General features: G+C 36.2%; 1 protein-coding gene across 2 annotated transcripts in view; it reads left to right on the plus strand.

Annotated features, from left to right (window-relative positions):
• acss2l (acyl-CoA synthetase short chain family member 2 like) overlaps window positions 1-5393 on the plus strand; it is a 96233-nt gene extending 90840 nt beyond the window's left edge. Inside the window, exons 17-19 of one of the 2 annotated variants that reach the window (XR_007935238.1) lie at window positions 2028-2102; window positions 3268-5250; window positions 5323-5392. Coding sequence is in view for 1 of the 2 variants with exons in the window: in XM_028803706.2 (XP_028659539.1) it covers window positions 2028-2102; window positions 3268-3395 (203 nt within the window). In the remaining variant the exon portion in view is untranslated. Of the gene's footprint in view, window positions 1-2027; window positions 2103-3267 lie in introns of both variants that reach the window. The other variant, XM_028803706.2, reaches the window with a different exon arrangement.
• Window positions 5394-15526: the final 10133 nt, after the last annotated feature.

Genomic DNA, 15526 nt, shown 5'->3' on the forward strand with positions numbered 1-15526 from the left:
TACACATTGTTTAGGAAAGATAGGTAAAAAACTGAAATTTATGTAAAGTGCACGTTTTAACTTCAGCTGGGCAATGTGGCACATCATAGTAAGGATATTTGGATTGAATTAAAGGCCCAATATTGGGACAATGTTATAGACCACCAACTCAGACAATAGTTTTAGTATGTTAAAAAGGCAAGTTTTTTAAGGGGATATTTCAGTTATGGGGGTCTTTAAATATCTAACTATGAACTGGACTAACCTCAAATAGTGAAGCCCAAGAACAGGAGACAGACGTAATCAGTGACTGTTTCTTAATACAGTATGTTAAAGCACCAACGATGTGGGAAGCCTGTCTAGATTTAGTGTTTTGAAACAATAAGGATAGAATTTAAGGGGTAGCTGTGATTGACCAGTAAGATCTAGTTAAAATAACATATGAACGATTCACAGTATTTTGGTAGAATGCATATTCAAAAACTAAAATTGTTAAGTTTAGTAGGGTACCTTTTGAGCAAATGTACAAAGTCTATAAAAGATAAACTGGAATAAGCTTTTAAGTACGGTGTCAGTTGAGAAGAAGTTGAGTGGGGTTAACAGCATTTTACATGCCGTGCAGGACAAGTTCATCCAGAAATTTAGGAGTGAGAAATTAAAGAGTACTCTGCAGTGGATAAATAAACAGATTAAAAGAAAGAAATTGTTGTATATGGCATTTAATACTAGTAACTCCAGCACTAAGTGAAGGTTTATTAAAAAGGATATTATAAAAGGTAAAAGGCTGTTAGAGGGAAATATTGTGGAAAATGAAAAAGATTACTCAAAGAACTTATTTTAGTATCCACCTTAATAAAAGTACAAGTTTCTGTGTGTCCATCCAAATGCTATGTCCCAGTTATTCCAAAAGATGGTGCATCACAAACATTTCTAGCAATAAAATGCTTTGTATTTGTCATTCCAATGAATGGTGCATCACAAACATTAACACTTCTTTTGTGAATCCCATACTAAATGGCACACAGCATGCACTGCATAGTGCACTGCAAAAGTAAATGCCGAGGAGTATATTGATTACTTAGGAGGTGAACCACATTAGAAATGATAAGGGTGAACTAAAATATACAAACAGTGAAGCAGAGAATGCTCTGAAGGTTACTTGTGGAAAAGTCGATAACCTCTCAACAGTGACAGAGACGGTCAGTGACGTAATTTGGAAATTGTACAGGGAGAGGTGTTGGTTATATTAAATAAAATGAAATCTAACAAACACAAAATCATCAAGACCAGATAACATTTATCCTACAGGGCATAAGGAGGATTCAGAGTACCTATATAAACCCTTTATTCATATTTCTTGAAAATTGCTGCAAACTGAGGAAATTCTTATTACTGAAAGATAGCCAGTATTATCCCATTAAATAAAAAGAATGATTGGGAAGGTCTAAGTAACTTTGGGCCAGTATGTACAACAGGTAAATTATTGGATTTCACGTGTACAGAGTACAGTGGAAGTCTTACTTTGCATGCGCTAATGAACATGCAACAGTGCTTAGACGGGGGGTTGGGGGGGGGACTGTGTTGCACTAATACACTGGAATTCCTCGAGGAAGCAACAAGAGCATGTGAATCAGAGAGGTGTATAAGGTCTTAGATAGAGAGTGATAGTAGACCTCCTTACTCAGCACTTAGGTGCTGCACACCCTTCTCTTAGAAACATTTTCTATTACCTGTCATGGAGCACTGTGTCAATTTTGAAAGAAATTACTTTTTTTGTTATTCTTTATGGTTTTAATCAGATTATTGTAATATGGATGTTTAGCAGCCAAAATAGACATTAATTGAATGAATGTCAACATAAATGCCTGAAGAACCTCTAAATTATTATATTCTCATACTGTATATACATTTTCAACGCAGTGGACCATAACATTTTGAATAGAACCAGCAAGGTTCAGTTTCACATGAATGCCAGTCTGTATTGCCCACCTTTTCTCCTCCTCATTAATGTCTCACATTTTGAATATTTATTTTTGTTTTCTTCTTAGTTCGGGAAAAAATTGGGCCCATTGCAACACCTGACTTCATCCAAAATGCTCCTGCCCTGCCCAAAACACGATCTGGTAACACATTTGTTTTTTTAAGTGCATGCTCTTTTGTCATTTTAACTGCATTCTCTTGTTTAATAATCTTTAAGTGAAATAAAAAAATATAGTCTATTATTCACAAAAACAGAAAAAAATGATTTGATGATATTTCAGTTTATTTTTAATAGGTCGTCTAGTTGTGATGACATTCTTTAAAAAAGTGTTATTATAAATGTATACATTTTATTTGACATTTGCAAATCCTCCTGTGTCGACATGGATTTTTCTCTCAAAGACATGTGTCTTAGGTTGATTAATAATTCCAAATTTGCCCTGTATGCATTGAAGCGAGCATTGTGATGGACTGGTGCCTTTGCCTCTGTTTATCTCTCTGGTGTTGAAATATGTTGTGGCCTCCATGAACCCTGAATTAAATTAAGTGAATTTGAGAATATGATGTTATAAATGTTTAAATTTTCTATATTATTGCTTGTAGATTTTAAAAATTAGTTACTTTTGCTTTATATGTCATCTTTCTGGGGTGGCACGCAGGGCAGTGTTAGTAGTGCTGCCTCACAGTAAGGAGACTGGGGTATCCCTCCCAGTTGTTCCCTGTGTGGAGTTTGCATGTTTTCCCTGCGTTTGCATGGGTCTCCTCTGGGTGTCACTACCAGGCCAAGTGAGGAATATAGTCCCTTCTTTCATGTAGCTTTTAGTTTCTGTAGATTCTAAGGTTAAAAAAAGAAAAAGTCAAAATAAAAACTGAACACTTTGACATCAAAGTACCCTCTTAAAATGCCATCTCTTGTTAATTGTCTGGCACTTAAGTTCTTCATGTCATGATTCTTTGTCATTTCTATCAGTAGATTGTGAAGCTCAGATTATAAGTGTTCCAAAAGTGCTGCATACAAGTTCTGCAGGCATTGCAATTTGTTGTATAAGGAGTCAGACTTAAGATTCTTCAAGAACAGATTAGATTCAAGAGTTTTAAGGTGAAATCTCATTTCTGCTTCCTATTTTGAACCTTAACCGCGATTGCTTTGCAGTTGTAAGAGTATACTTTACTAGGCTTGGCCATTTGCCAGCCAAGCTTACATTGATAAAATTGCTGGAAATGAAATAGGCAATCTCCTTTTGTAACTAATTTTAAATGAAAGTACTGTGGAAGTAACTGAGGACTTTTTCCTTTTCAAATTTTCAGGTAAAATAATGAGAAGAGTCCTCAGGCAGATTGCTTGCAATGAGAAAGACTTGGGAGATCTGTCCACTCTTGCGGATCCTAAAGTGGTAGATGTTCTTATTAGCCACAGACGTGAAGCTGCAGCTTGAAATGACCCTGCCTGTTCAATTCACGAAAGGAAAAGTCTGAAATGAAATTAAACAAAATACACTTCAACATTGTTCTGAGATGTGAAAAGACACCATTTTTAAGGGACAGACTTTTTACTGTAGGGAATCATCACTTACACAGTTTCAAATAAGGCAAGATTTAAGCAGACCATTCTTCTGTAAAGACACTTTGGAAACTGCATTTACAATGACACCACTTCAATGTAATGTGGCCTTTTTCCCAATTACCAGTAAATATTGAAACTGATTTTTTAAGCAGTATTTCACTGTGGTCTTATAATTGGTAATCTAACCTGAAAATTTCACTTGTGCTATACAGTATATGGTAACGTCCATATTTTACATTCAGACATAATATTGTATTTGATTCTAACATGTTTTTGTTTAACTATCAATAATAATGGGTTATTGTTCTCTTATTTGCTCCAATAGAAATTATCTATGAAATTTTATGAATTATGACCTCAATTTACAAGGCAGAAGAAAACAGGTAGTCTAGCCTTAAACCAGACCTCCACTGAAAAGTAACGGTAGTGATGAATCTCTTCCAGGACAAGCAGAATTTATGAATGGCAAGTTGCCACTCAATTAAGCAATCAGTCAAATTTATTTTTATATGGCCCTTTTCATGAGGGACATCATCACAACATTCTTTTTAAAGTACAGAAGAACGGCATAGAAAGTGTTCTGTTCTTTTTAGGATTGCAGAAAGCCAGAGTTTATCGCAGCAGCTTTGGGCATTGAAGCAGATTGGGATGCCTTTCAACAGTAGGCCAGACTTCACCCACACATAAAAATACTGGTTCAAGTCAAACTTGCCAATTAAATATGCACGTTGTGGGAGAAATAGCCAGACAGTCACAGAGAAAACGTGCAGATTTCACACAGTAACAGGACTGTAAGTCAAGCCTGAATTCCATTGCATTAAGCACAGTCCCTCTCTGCAATCCATTCAAATCAAAGTTTAAGGTTTCACTGTTAACAGACTGACTAGAAGCATTTATTACAAATTAATAAAAAATTGTTCCATTTGAATTTATTTTATTGTCTCTGATGGAAAGGTAATATGCCAAATAAATTGTTTCATCTAGTCAATGGAGCAGTTCAATTCATCTACACTCTGATGTATCTTGTGAAGATTACGCAAATTAAAACATATACACAACATTAAGAATGGACCAAATAAAATGCAGAATGATGAATGTTCGTGCTTGCAAATTGATAAAATTAACGACACAATTTATACTATAATTTATATACATTTGTTATTAAGCCACTCCAAAAAACAAAGTGCTAATAATTAAATAACCATTAGAATACTGAAATGTGATTATTATTTAAGTATTCATCCCAGTGAGTGATTTGTTGAACCATCACTGGCTGCTCTTATGACCACTAATATTTTCTGAGTAAGTTTCAATTAAGTAAATTTACAAATAATGATGGAGCAAACCTAGCGCAGATGTTTGAACTATTTATTTAAGTGCCTACTTAATAAGGTTGCAGGTTTGCTTCAATCATGTTTAAAATCATTTAATTATATTTCTCAGAACTGGAGGAGTTTAATCCAATATGATTTTCTTAAAATCAGAAGTAGAAATGTATCCAGTGGGGAAAAATAGTGTATGTACAATACAATTTCATGGGACTTTTCAAATGGAAGTGTGAGCAAGATGAACCCTTGTTTTCAAAGCGGACATGTCTTCTCATTTGGGGGGTTTTTGTTACTGGTTTTCAGTAAGCAAGGAAGGAGCATTGAATTGCTTGCTTTATTTAGGCAAAGTTGTTTATGTTATAATTTAATCCAATGCCTTGTGAAGACTAGGATGTGAAAGTGTGATGGCTGGAAACATTAACTGATAATCACTTTACAATTATATCTAAAGGTTGATTTTTTCCTACTCAGATGTAATTTTCAGGATGTAATTTAATAAAATACAACTGAAAGCCACAGTTGCCCTGTGAGTATTTTAAATGTTGTCATTCTGTTGACATTACTTGGGATTTTACAATGTTCTGCTATGTTACTTTCCATTGACCTTTTTTGAGTGCACTGCTTTTAATTTTTATATTCTTGTAGCAATTTCATGATTCCACTACAAACATTTGGATCTTTCCTAATAAAAAGGATTTTGGAACTGTGAATAAGAATAGAAAGCCCTGAACACAATGTCTTTGTACACAAGAGCACCACATTCAGACAGACGGTGAAGTGGCCCAAACATGCCATTTATACTAATACAATTGGTAGAACTTTTAAAGAAGAATTAGAAAGCCAGCAGGCCTTTTAGAGAAGGCTGAGAGGAGTGTAGAAAAATCAATACTGCAACATTATTTGTGCTTCTACTGTATTGATACTGGCACAAATACACTAAAGGTTACTTTTTGTGTATTGTGCCATAGAAAGGCACAGTGTTCTTATCTTGGAAGTAGTGCTCACCTCCTATGCAATTTCCCACAGAAAAGAGATAATTCATAGAAATCTGATGTTTTGGGAAAATACCTTAGTTTCACAGCACAATAGGGCTATGGTTGGCATTCAGAAAACCCTTCATTTTCAGATTGTTGTCATTGTTTACAGTTCTCTGCTATTACAGTTAGATTCCTAGATTTTACCACCCCAGGCATTTGGACATAGACTTTGAAAATGCTTTCTTTCCATGCAAGCACACCATTTTAAAATAATGCATTTATTGCATCTTTACGTACCAGGAGTTTCCTATTGGTGCAGATCAGTCTCTTTCAGGTTAGCATTACAAGTTCTTAGTTATGCAATAGCCAATTTATCACTCGTACCTTTGTTTTGGATAGCACATAACAGTATTTTTCATCCTTTAGGTTTCCTGCATATATTATCACTGATTTATAATTTAAAGTTAAACTGAGAATTTACACAAGCTGTTCATTTGATGTGATTCTTGTGTTAGAGATCCATTTCTTGAGTGCCAGACACATGTAGTCTTCAAAAGTATACTGTTGTAAGTCAGAAAAAGGATAAAATGTATTTTGAGTACTTGAAGTATTCTGTTTTTAATATGTTAAAGTGATGTTTTTTTTATTAAGATAACATACATTATCATTCATTTATTTTTAATGATATTAAAAAGTTAAAGGACCAAAATAAAGAAGCATTTACAAATAAAGCACACTAATTTACTGAATTACTGTTTGAATACTCTGTATATGCTACTTTAAATGAAATCCATAGGTATTTGATATCTAGAAAATCCTTTGAGTATTTTTATAATGCATACAGTATGCATAGTGGATAATTTATAATTTGAAAGTGCAATAATAATATAAAATTGCATATATCTATTTTAATTATTGAATGTGTATATGATTTCCATGTCAATAATTTGCGTAAAGTGTACGGCGAGATTTGACTGTAGGATAGTTCTTCTCATAAAGTATAGTTTTCTAAAAGTTGTAAAGGTCCTTTTAAGAAATGATGAGTGTTACACTGTGTGGCAGAGGGCGGATAATCAGATCAGATTTTGAATGACCAAATATTTACAGAGCTTTCCATTGTACAACTTGGTTGGATAGGTAGAACTATTTAAGGATGAATTTCTCAGGGACATTACAAAGTTTTGTTTGCACAAAGTACCACATATACTTAAAATAAATCACCAGGTAGTGTGCTACTATAGATAATAAAAAAAACAAACTATGGGGAGTTTTAAACCTGACTGGATGATAAGCCAGGGGAATACAGATTAATGAGCAATGGTGGATCCATTGGCATGTTCTCGTCATAACTCGTCTTGTTTTTATTGTCACGACAGAGCAGATCTTACTGTAATTGACTGGCAAGCTAAAGTAGAGGTGAGCGGCAGTGATTTTAAAGGTACAGTTTCAGAGAGTGGTCAGACAGCCACTGATCAATGCATTCAAATACACCAAATGGGAAAACAAAACTGGTGGCCACTAAAGTAAACCTAAACATCTTTTTAATTTGCTTTTTCTGTTTGGATGCAGATTAATATGCGGCCCTTTCTTAAATAACTGCCTACCATGGCATCACACAACATGTGACTTAAATCCCTAACAGCTCATTTGATCATATTGACAAAATTGTAGCGTTAATAAAAACAAAAAGTAAAATATGTTGTTATTTCATAAATCCTGACATTTACTTAGTTTATTAAAAAGTAGTGTTGGAAATCTGACTGAAACCAATAGCTTAAATTTCAGTCAGTCAGCCATTGTCCAACCCCCCATATCCTAACACAGGGTCATGGGGGTCAGCTGGAGCCAATCCCAGGGCACAAGGCAGGAACAAATCCTTGGGCAGGGAGCCAGCCCACCGAAGGGCACACACACCCACACACCAAGCACACACTACGGACAATTTCGGATTGCCAATGCACCTAACCTGCATGTCTTTGGATTGTGGGATGAAACCCATGCAGACACAGGGAGAACATGCAAACTCCATGCAGGGAGGACCCGGGAAGCGAACCCAGGTCCCCTTACTGCGAGGCAGCAGCGTTACCCACTGTGCCACCCCGCTTAAATTTCATGATACTGATAATTTGTATCATAATTTTTTGTACCTGCAATTAATTTGACATAAAAGTTGTTAAAGCAGGCACTAATAATGTTACAACTATGCACATGTTGATACTAACAACGTTCCTTCATATTCCCCAGCAGTGTTTTTTTAATATGAATTAACAGACGAAAATGGGTTTTGCCATGCAGTTTTTATGTTCACTCTCACCTTGATGAGGAAATGATTTGCAAGGGTGTACAGGATAGAAAATCTGCAGGGAAATCAGTTTGTATTGAATTTTTGATGAAAATACTTTTCAGCTTTCCAATACACTTAGTACAGTGTGCATGATGGAGCTTAAAATACTAAATTGAAAATATCCCTTAGGGCAAGCAATTAAACAGAAAGAGTTGGGCTGTAAGCTATTTCTGTAAACCAAGACTTTGAAAATCTTTGCACATTATCAAGAGGCTTTTCTTTTTTGTTAAATATACACTGTCACAAAAGCCACAAAAAGCCATAGCAAGGTTTGGGGCAGCCACCCATATATTTGGTTTCCTGGCTGCAAATTGAAGTAACTGGTAGCACTGCTATGCACAAAACAGAGTCCAAAACAGAACTGAAGGAATAGGGAAAAGGTGGAGGCTTTTAAAGGGGAAGACAGGAAGTGAGGTCAAAGGGGTCGGGCTCATGAGGGTCTTCAACCATAGGCTCGAGCCCGGACATGACATCACAGGGGCTGGAGCCGGCAAGGTCTTCTTCCATAGGCTCGGACCCGGAAGTGACGTCAAGAGGGCCAGGTGGAATCTCCTCTGAATGGTCTGCAGGAAAGGGAGAAAAAGAGTCAGTGCACTCTGCCACATCCTGGTCTAATTCGGAATCGCCCTTCCTCAAGCCCTTTAGCTGCCTCCCATGTGCACGTGTGTGACATCACACACACTGATATTTCTTGTGATATACCCCAGTAAGATTTCATTAAAACATTTGTGCTGCATATATGATTTATATATGATAGCTGTCAACTGATGTATTACCCTATAATGCTACAGTAGTCACATACTCATTTTAGCACAATATTTGTTTTTACTGATTCCTCTGATTGTAGACCTCGTTTAAACAGACCATATCCTCACCTAATTCTTTTAAACACTCCATATTAAAATGCTGCTCCAGCGATGCTCCATCACATGATTAGAATATCACAGACTCCCAGAATATCCATCCATTATCCAACCCACTATGTCCTAACTACAGGGTCACGATATATTATGTAGAATTCTTTTCCCTGCTGTTTGTGAAACATTCACCATGTTGCCACTAGATGGCACTGTATCTTTGCCCTTCAAACTGTCCATTTCTTCTGCACATGTCCGAGTATTTTAAGACCGTTTAGTCCCTACATGGCACAGTGAGACTCGTTTTTTTATTCAGGGGTTTCTTTCATTCTTTAAGTGAAATACTTCTTTAGATTTCTTCTGCATCCATTTTGAATTAGCCTGCACTGTGAAATTAACATTTCATTGTAAATATTTCCCGAGTTTATATGAATACTGTGTCCTTTAAAATTATTCATTCCATTGAGGCAAATATCACATACGGTACATAATTTGGTGAAGATGTCTAATAAAATATGTTACACTATAATAGTGTGTGCTGGTTACACCTACTGTACATAGAAACAAAGTGGAGACACAGAAGGCATTTATTTTGAACAGTTTACTCAGTGTAAAGGCAATTGATTGAACTATTTTTGAACATTCTTTGGCTACACCTGCATTCAGTCTGATTTAAAATTAAAAACTTGTATTATAAAGTTTCCTAAAATGTGTCTCATAATTTAAAGTTTGGTTAACGAGAGTGTCCACAATTTTAGTTACATTTCATCTTGTGCTGAAAGCACACTGGAGTGATGAACGTCACTCAATTTATAATTATGTTTGCTCAAGGAAACTTTAATAAGTTTATTTTTCTTGCCTATATAAGGGATATATTTACATCACGTTGCCCAGAGCAGGTGTTTTAAGAGATGAGTAGGCATTAGTCAGAAATTATGAATGATACCTCACATTCACTGTGATAAACTTCCCACCTTTTCTGGGAACTATTTTCAGATTTGTTAAGTGAAGATGACATTTTTCTGTGTTTTGCCAGGTTGTATTCTCTAAGGAGTAGATATTGAACGCTTACGGGGAGCAAACTGACAGTATCCTCATGGTACACTCATAAGAGGTTCAGCCAATAATTCTGCAAGTACGTTGACAGTTTTCCCGAACAAGCACTAAAATTAAAGTAAGGCTGTTTTACAAGATGACCTATTATAAAAATGTCTACAAGTAGTATTAGTAATTTGTCAGGTATAGAAAATGCAGCAAAATTGATATGGGCATATCCCACCAACCTCCAACACCTCTCCACTCTCTGAGACAAATATAAGCAAGAATGTCACTTGGATGAGTGATATAACGTATCTCCCTGGAAAAGAAGTATGTCCAACTTTCTAGAATTTCCTTACCTGGATTATTGAGCTTGCATTGAGACACTTATACTAACTGTGCACTAAATCTGGTCAATCTGATTTCATTGGGATTTTGTTCTTTGTAAAACTATAGCAGAGATGTCATTTTAGGCCAGTCATTTATTTTTAATAATATAACATTAAAGGGCCTCAATGTAGATTCAAGGAAATATAATCATTATCTGTATTAATGTCCCCTGAGTTCTTACTGTTACTGGATACAGAAGAAGCATTTGAAATATCTGACCAGATCTATCTATTTAATCACTTTCAAATGTATTAGAACCCAATATATCTGCATAGTTTAAACTACATTATTCTATCCCATAAGCTTCACATTGCTCAAGTAATATAAACTACAGGAAATGCATTTTAGGATATGGCACCAAACCAGCTGGTGTCATGTTTCTGCAAGAAGACACCTGGCTAATTTTTCCTTATGCATCTGAGCCAGCATTGGGATGAACACCATTCGATTTACAGTATATTTTCAGTTAATTAATAAAAGTCATCCCAATCTAAAACTCATTGTTTCTTCTTGTTTATAAAATATTGTCTAACTCAAATCCAACATGCACTTTACGTACAGTTCTCTCATGTCAGCCTTATGGGACAAGACCTGAGAACTTAAACCTTATTGCAATAAAATCTTCTTTATTTATAAGACGGTCTAGTTATCACCATAACAAAGTTAAGCTCTATGTAGTGAATCCAAGTTTTAGACTGTCCTGAATCATTTCGACCCATCTTTTTAAATGTTAAAAGTGTGTTTTTGGTTGTGATTTTTATCGTTATGATGGTGACACTTTGCCAAAGCTTTTTGGATCCTTATTTTCCTTACAGGCAGCATCACTTTACACTTGCTTGGTATGACTGTGACTGTGCTATTTGTTAAAACGATGTGTGTTTTCAACCAAATGTTTGTTGGTGTTGTGCACATGACATCATCCTTAAATGTGAAATCTTTCCATGAGATGGTGGCATGGCATCATAGTTATCTCAGTATTGGATCTCTTTCAGTTTTTCTACATCTCTGTTTAGAGTAGTGGAACCCAAAATGTGCTTTCAAGAAGATAATTGTGTTAGGATCTTTTCTTTTGTCTTTTGATGTCATTACTTACATCTGTGTTTTTGGATTTAGATTTTCCTTTCACAATGTGCAGATTTTAAAATAAATGATCGTGTCCTGAGAGGGTGCAGGCCCAGGACAGGTGCAGAAGTGTGCCCGACAGTGCAGCTCTGGGGTTGGTTGTGGTGCTAAGCAGTTCACACACTAATGTACAAAGGCGAGCGGATCAGGCAGGTGTCTCATTCAACCTCGGAGTGGGTGGAGGGTCACATCTGTGCCAAATCCAGCCAATACAAGAGGAGCCTGCACAGCTGAGAGGGAAATAGAAAAATGGAACAGAGAAACAGAAAAGGGAGGCAGAGGTTAAAGTGAGTGAAAAAGAGAGGGAGAGAGTGAGAGGAAGAGAAAGAGAGAGAGAGAGAGAGAGAGAGAGAGAGGAAGAGAGCCCATGATAAGAGGAACAGAGGCAGATGGTTGGGTGAGAGCCTCAGGGAGAAGAGCCTGGGGCTGAAGAGGGGATTCTCTTATTTAGCGATGCTAGGGAATAGCACGTTAACCAGAAATTCAGAGCTCAACAAAGATAAAACCAGAAAAGAGGATCCCAGCATGAGGGCCTACTTGAATTAGAAACTATCTATAATACTGAAGAGCTTAGACAAAAATTTGATCCACTTAGGGATAGTGCATGTCGCTTTTACTTAAAGTTACGTTCATGATGTCATCAATGTGATGATCTCGGTCATGTGATGTCTCGCTTAAACAAAGAAAACAAGAGGAGAAAAAAATGTACTTTGTCAAATTATGTTAAAATAGCAAATTAACCACAAGAAACAGAATCATCCATCTATCCATCCATTATCTAACCCGCTGAATCTGAACACAGGGTCACAGGGGTCTGCTGGAGCCAATCCCAGCCAACACAGGGCACAAGGCAGGAACCAATCCCGGGCAGGGTGCCAACCCACTGCAGGAAACAGAATCATTGTGTGAAAAATACTTCAAAATTTGAATTTGATCAACAACTGCAAAAAAATTCCATTTCCACTAAATTCATGAAGAGTACATATTAGAGGAGGTGTAGTGATTCAGTGTTCAGTGTTACCGCCTTACAGATTCAGGAGTCCTGGCTTCCTACCACTATTGTGTGGAATTTTCATGTTTTCCCTGTATCTATATACACACACTAGCTGTCCCCCACGGCTCCACCGCGTAGTAGCAAAACAGGAAAAACTTTAAAAATCAATAAACAAACAGGTATCACTAGCTAAGTGGAGGCAAGGTACTCTCCAAAACGTGGCCAGAGGTAGACCGATTTGAACGGAGGCTGGTGTGTGAGTGAGGAGGGCCCCACCCGGCTCCCCACTCCTGACATCACGCTTCCTCATCCTCTCAGCTTGCAGCCTCTGTCTTTGATTAGCGTGAATAAATTGCTCCTCCAAGCGAACTATGTTACTTGGTGCGATGAGGAACATTGCAAAATCAACCAAAATGTTCAAGCAAATTATAGAAAAAAAACTATCTAAATCCGTTAAGTAGTTCTCTCGTGAAAAGCAGACAGACATACAGACAGACATTGGATTTTATATATAAATATAAATATTATCCTTATATATAAGAGTATATTAATATGAAACTTCCCCTTTGGCCCAACATGAAAAAAAATTAAATTAATATAAATGGAAGACAAGAAGAAAATAACAACATGAATCGTAAACAAGAAATCACTAAATAAAATTCAATACAGTACCAAAAGAAATTAAACAAAAACTTATTTAATAGCATAATCACAAAATAATTATAAAATATAGCAGAATAAACAGACATAGGAGCAAAAGGCACCAACAAAACTGTAACACTCCAAACATTATAAACTATACAGTTCAAAATGTCCAAAATCAAAAATTACATAAAAATCATAACACTAAATTCAGAGGAAATACAAAAATATACCTACAAAGAAACATTAAGAAAATGTAAGCATAAAGAAATATTAAGCAATTAACTAAACAGGTGGCAAGATCCAAAATACAACACGTAAAATACTGACATAAGACTCAAAACCAGAAAATACAAAACCATGAAAGATTTAAACAAAAAGGAATCATAATAAGAGTGTCAACAACACAGAGACCTAGCTAAGGCCATAAAACAACTGAATAAATCAAATGGCATCCAGTATATTGAGATTCTTGAGGTCCCACCTGAAGGCCCTAATTGCCAATTTGTGGGAAAAGGGACTGAGGCAAAACTACAAATGTTAAAATAAACGTCAGTAATGAGTAAGCAAGGGCTCTGAGGAAATTATACAATTTACATAAAATGAAAAACATGGGAAAACAAAGTAATGGTAGTATTCTCTATGCTTTATGTGCAACTGGCTAGAATGACAAATTAAATTAATATGACAAAATTGGCTTCACATTGAGACATTCATGTACCAAAAAAATCTCTAAATTGTACTTCTTCATCATGTTGACTGCTTAATATGAGGTAACTTGTTGTATGTGATCTTTTCTCTTACTAGCCATGTTTTGTAAAGTATTTCTTTTTCACAAAAATGATTTACATATGTAGAAATCCAACCATCTGAATATCTCTCAAAGTATACTGTCTCACCACTACGAAGTTAAAATGGAAACTGCGACATTCGATTGCAACAAATTGTCCAAGGTGTGAGTTTTTAGTCCCTGCCATGTTGTCACACAGCTGGCAACCACACAGAATTTTCTGTTCCACTCACCAAGTACAAGGTAACTCAGGTAGATTTTTTTTAGAGAAATAACATTTTTATCGGGAGTTTTACTCAATAATTAATGCATTTAATTAGTATATTAAAACTAACCCCCAGTTGCGGCCAGAATATTAGTAAAATCTGTAAATATACAAAAGAAAAATTATTATCTATAGGGGGTTCGCCCCCTGCTCACTTCGCTCGCCAACTCCAATGGGCTGTGCTACGCACCAGCCACTTCGTGTCTCTGCCGACTCGCATTGTGAAGAGGGAGGCTCAACGCACCCCAAGGAGATGCAGTCGCTCCTCCGAAACCCCCTCTTAAATGGTGATACAATGGGAAACAAATAGAGTTTTTTTTATCTCCTTTTTGCTTGATCAGCTGCTGGCTTGCTGCTGCTGCTGTGCTGCATGATCTGCATCTCGTGTGACACTTCAAACATCTAAAAGCCTGTACAGAAGCTGTCTTTGTCATCTACTCTTTGTCTTTTATTTCCGGCCCTGAGCATGGTTAAATCTCTTGGCACAAAGTCTCACCTCGCGGGATGTGAGTTCTTGATATTTTTTAGTTTATAATTTCAAAATGGAATAAGAATCTGAAAATCTAACAACATCACATTAAAGTTTGATAAATTCCTAAAAGAATGATACCAAACATATATATGTAGGTTTTAAAATAAGCCTGATTTAAAGCGTGACAAAAAAACGTGACATTAAAATGTGACATAAAATCGTTGCACAAAATCGTTGCACTTTTAGGCTTAGGATTTCATATATATAGAGTAGATAACACTCTGATAGGGGATAGGAACAAGTTTACCTTTCTAATTGTGGCAATCAACGTGTTACTTTAAGGATTCTCCATTCTTACGTTGGAAAGGTCTACTCCAAGAATAGGATGTATAGATACTTTCCTTACTGTGTCTTTCAGCACAAAGTGTACATTTTTGTAAAACTGCTAAAAAAATTAAACTGTAAAAGGCAGTGATATAGAGGCTGCCTTGCTATTTCAAAAGCTATCAAGAATTTTTCCTTTGAAGTTAAAAAAAAATTTTTGAAACTAGGGTGCTTGGCTTTGAGATGAGTTTGCCTACACAGAAGGAAAAGCAATTCTAACTTTGCTAAGATAGCTACACACCAGTCAGCAGCCCCAGGAGATGACATGAAAGAAACAGAAGGAGCTGTTGCTCTTCACTCCCTTTTGTAGATGGTGAAATCCCAGAGTAAAGGTGGTGTGTTAAAGAGCAGCATCTTGCTGATCCTCAAGTGATGTGCTCCCTGGGCTGGAACAGGTTAG

The sequence above is a fragment of the Erpetoichthys calabaricus genome, chromosome 6 (genome assembly GCF_900747795.2).
Source record: "Erpetoichthys calabaricus chromosome 6, fErpCal1.3, whole genome shotgun sequence".
NCBI classification, from domain to species: domain Eukaryota; kingdom Metazoa; phylum Chordata; class Cladistia; order Polypteriformes; family Polypteridae; genus Erpetoichthys; species Erpetoichthys calabaricus.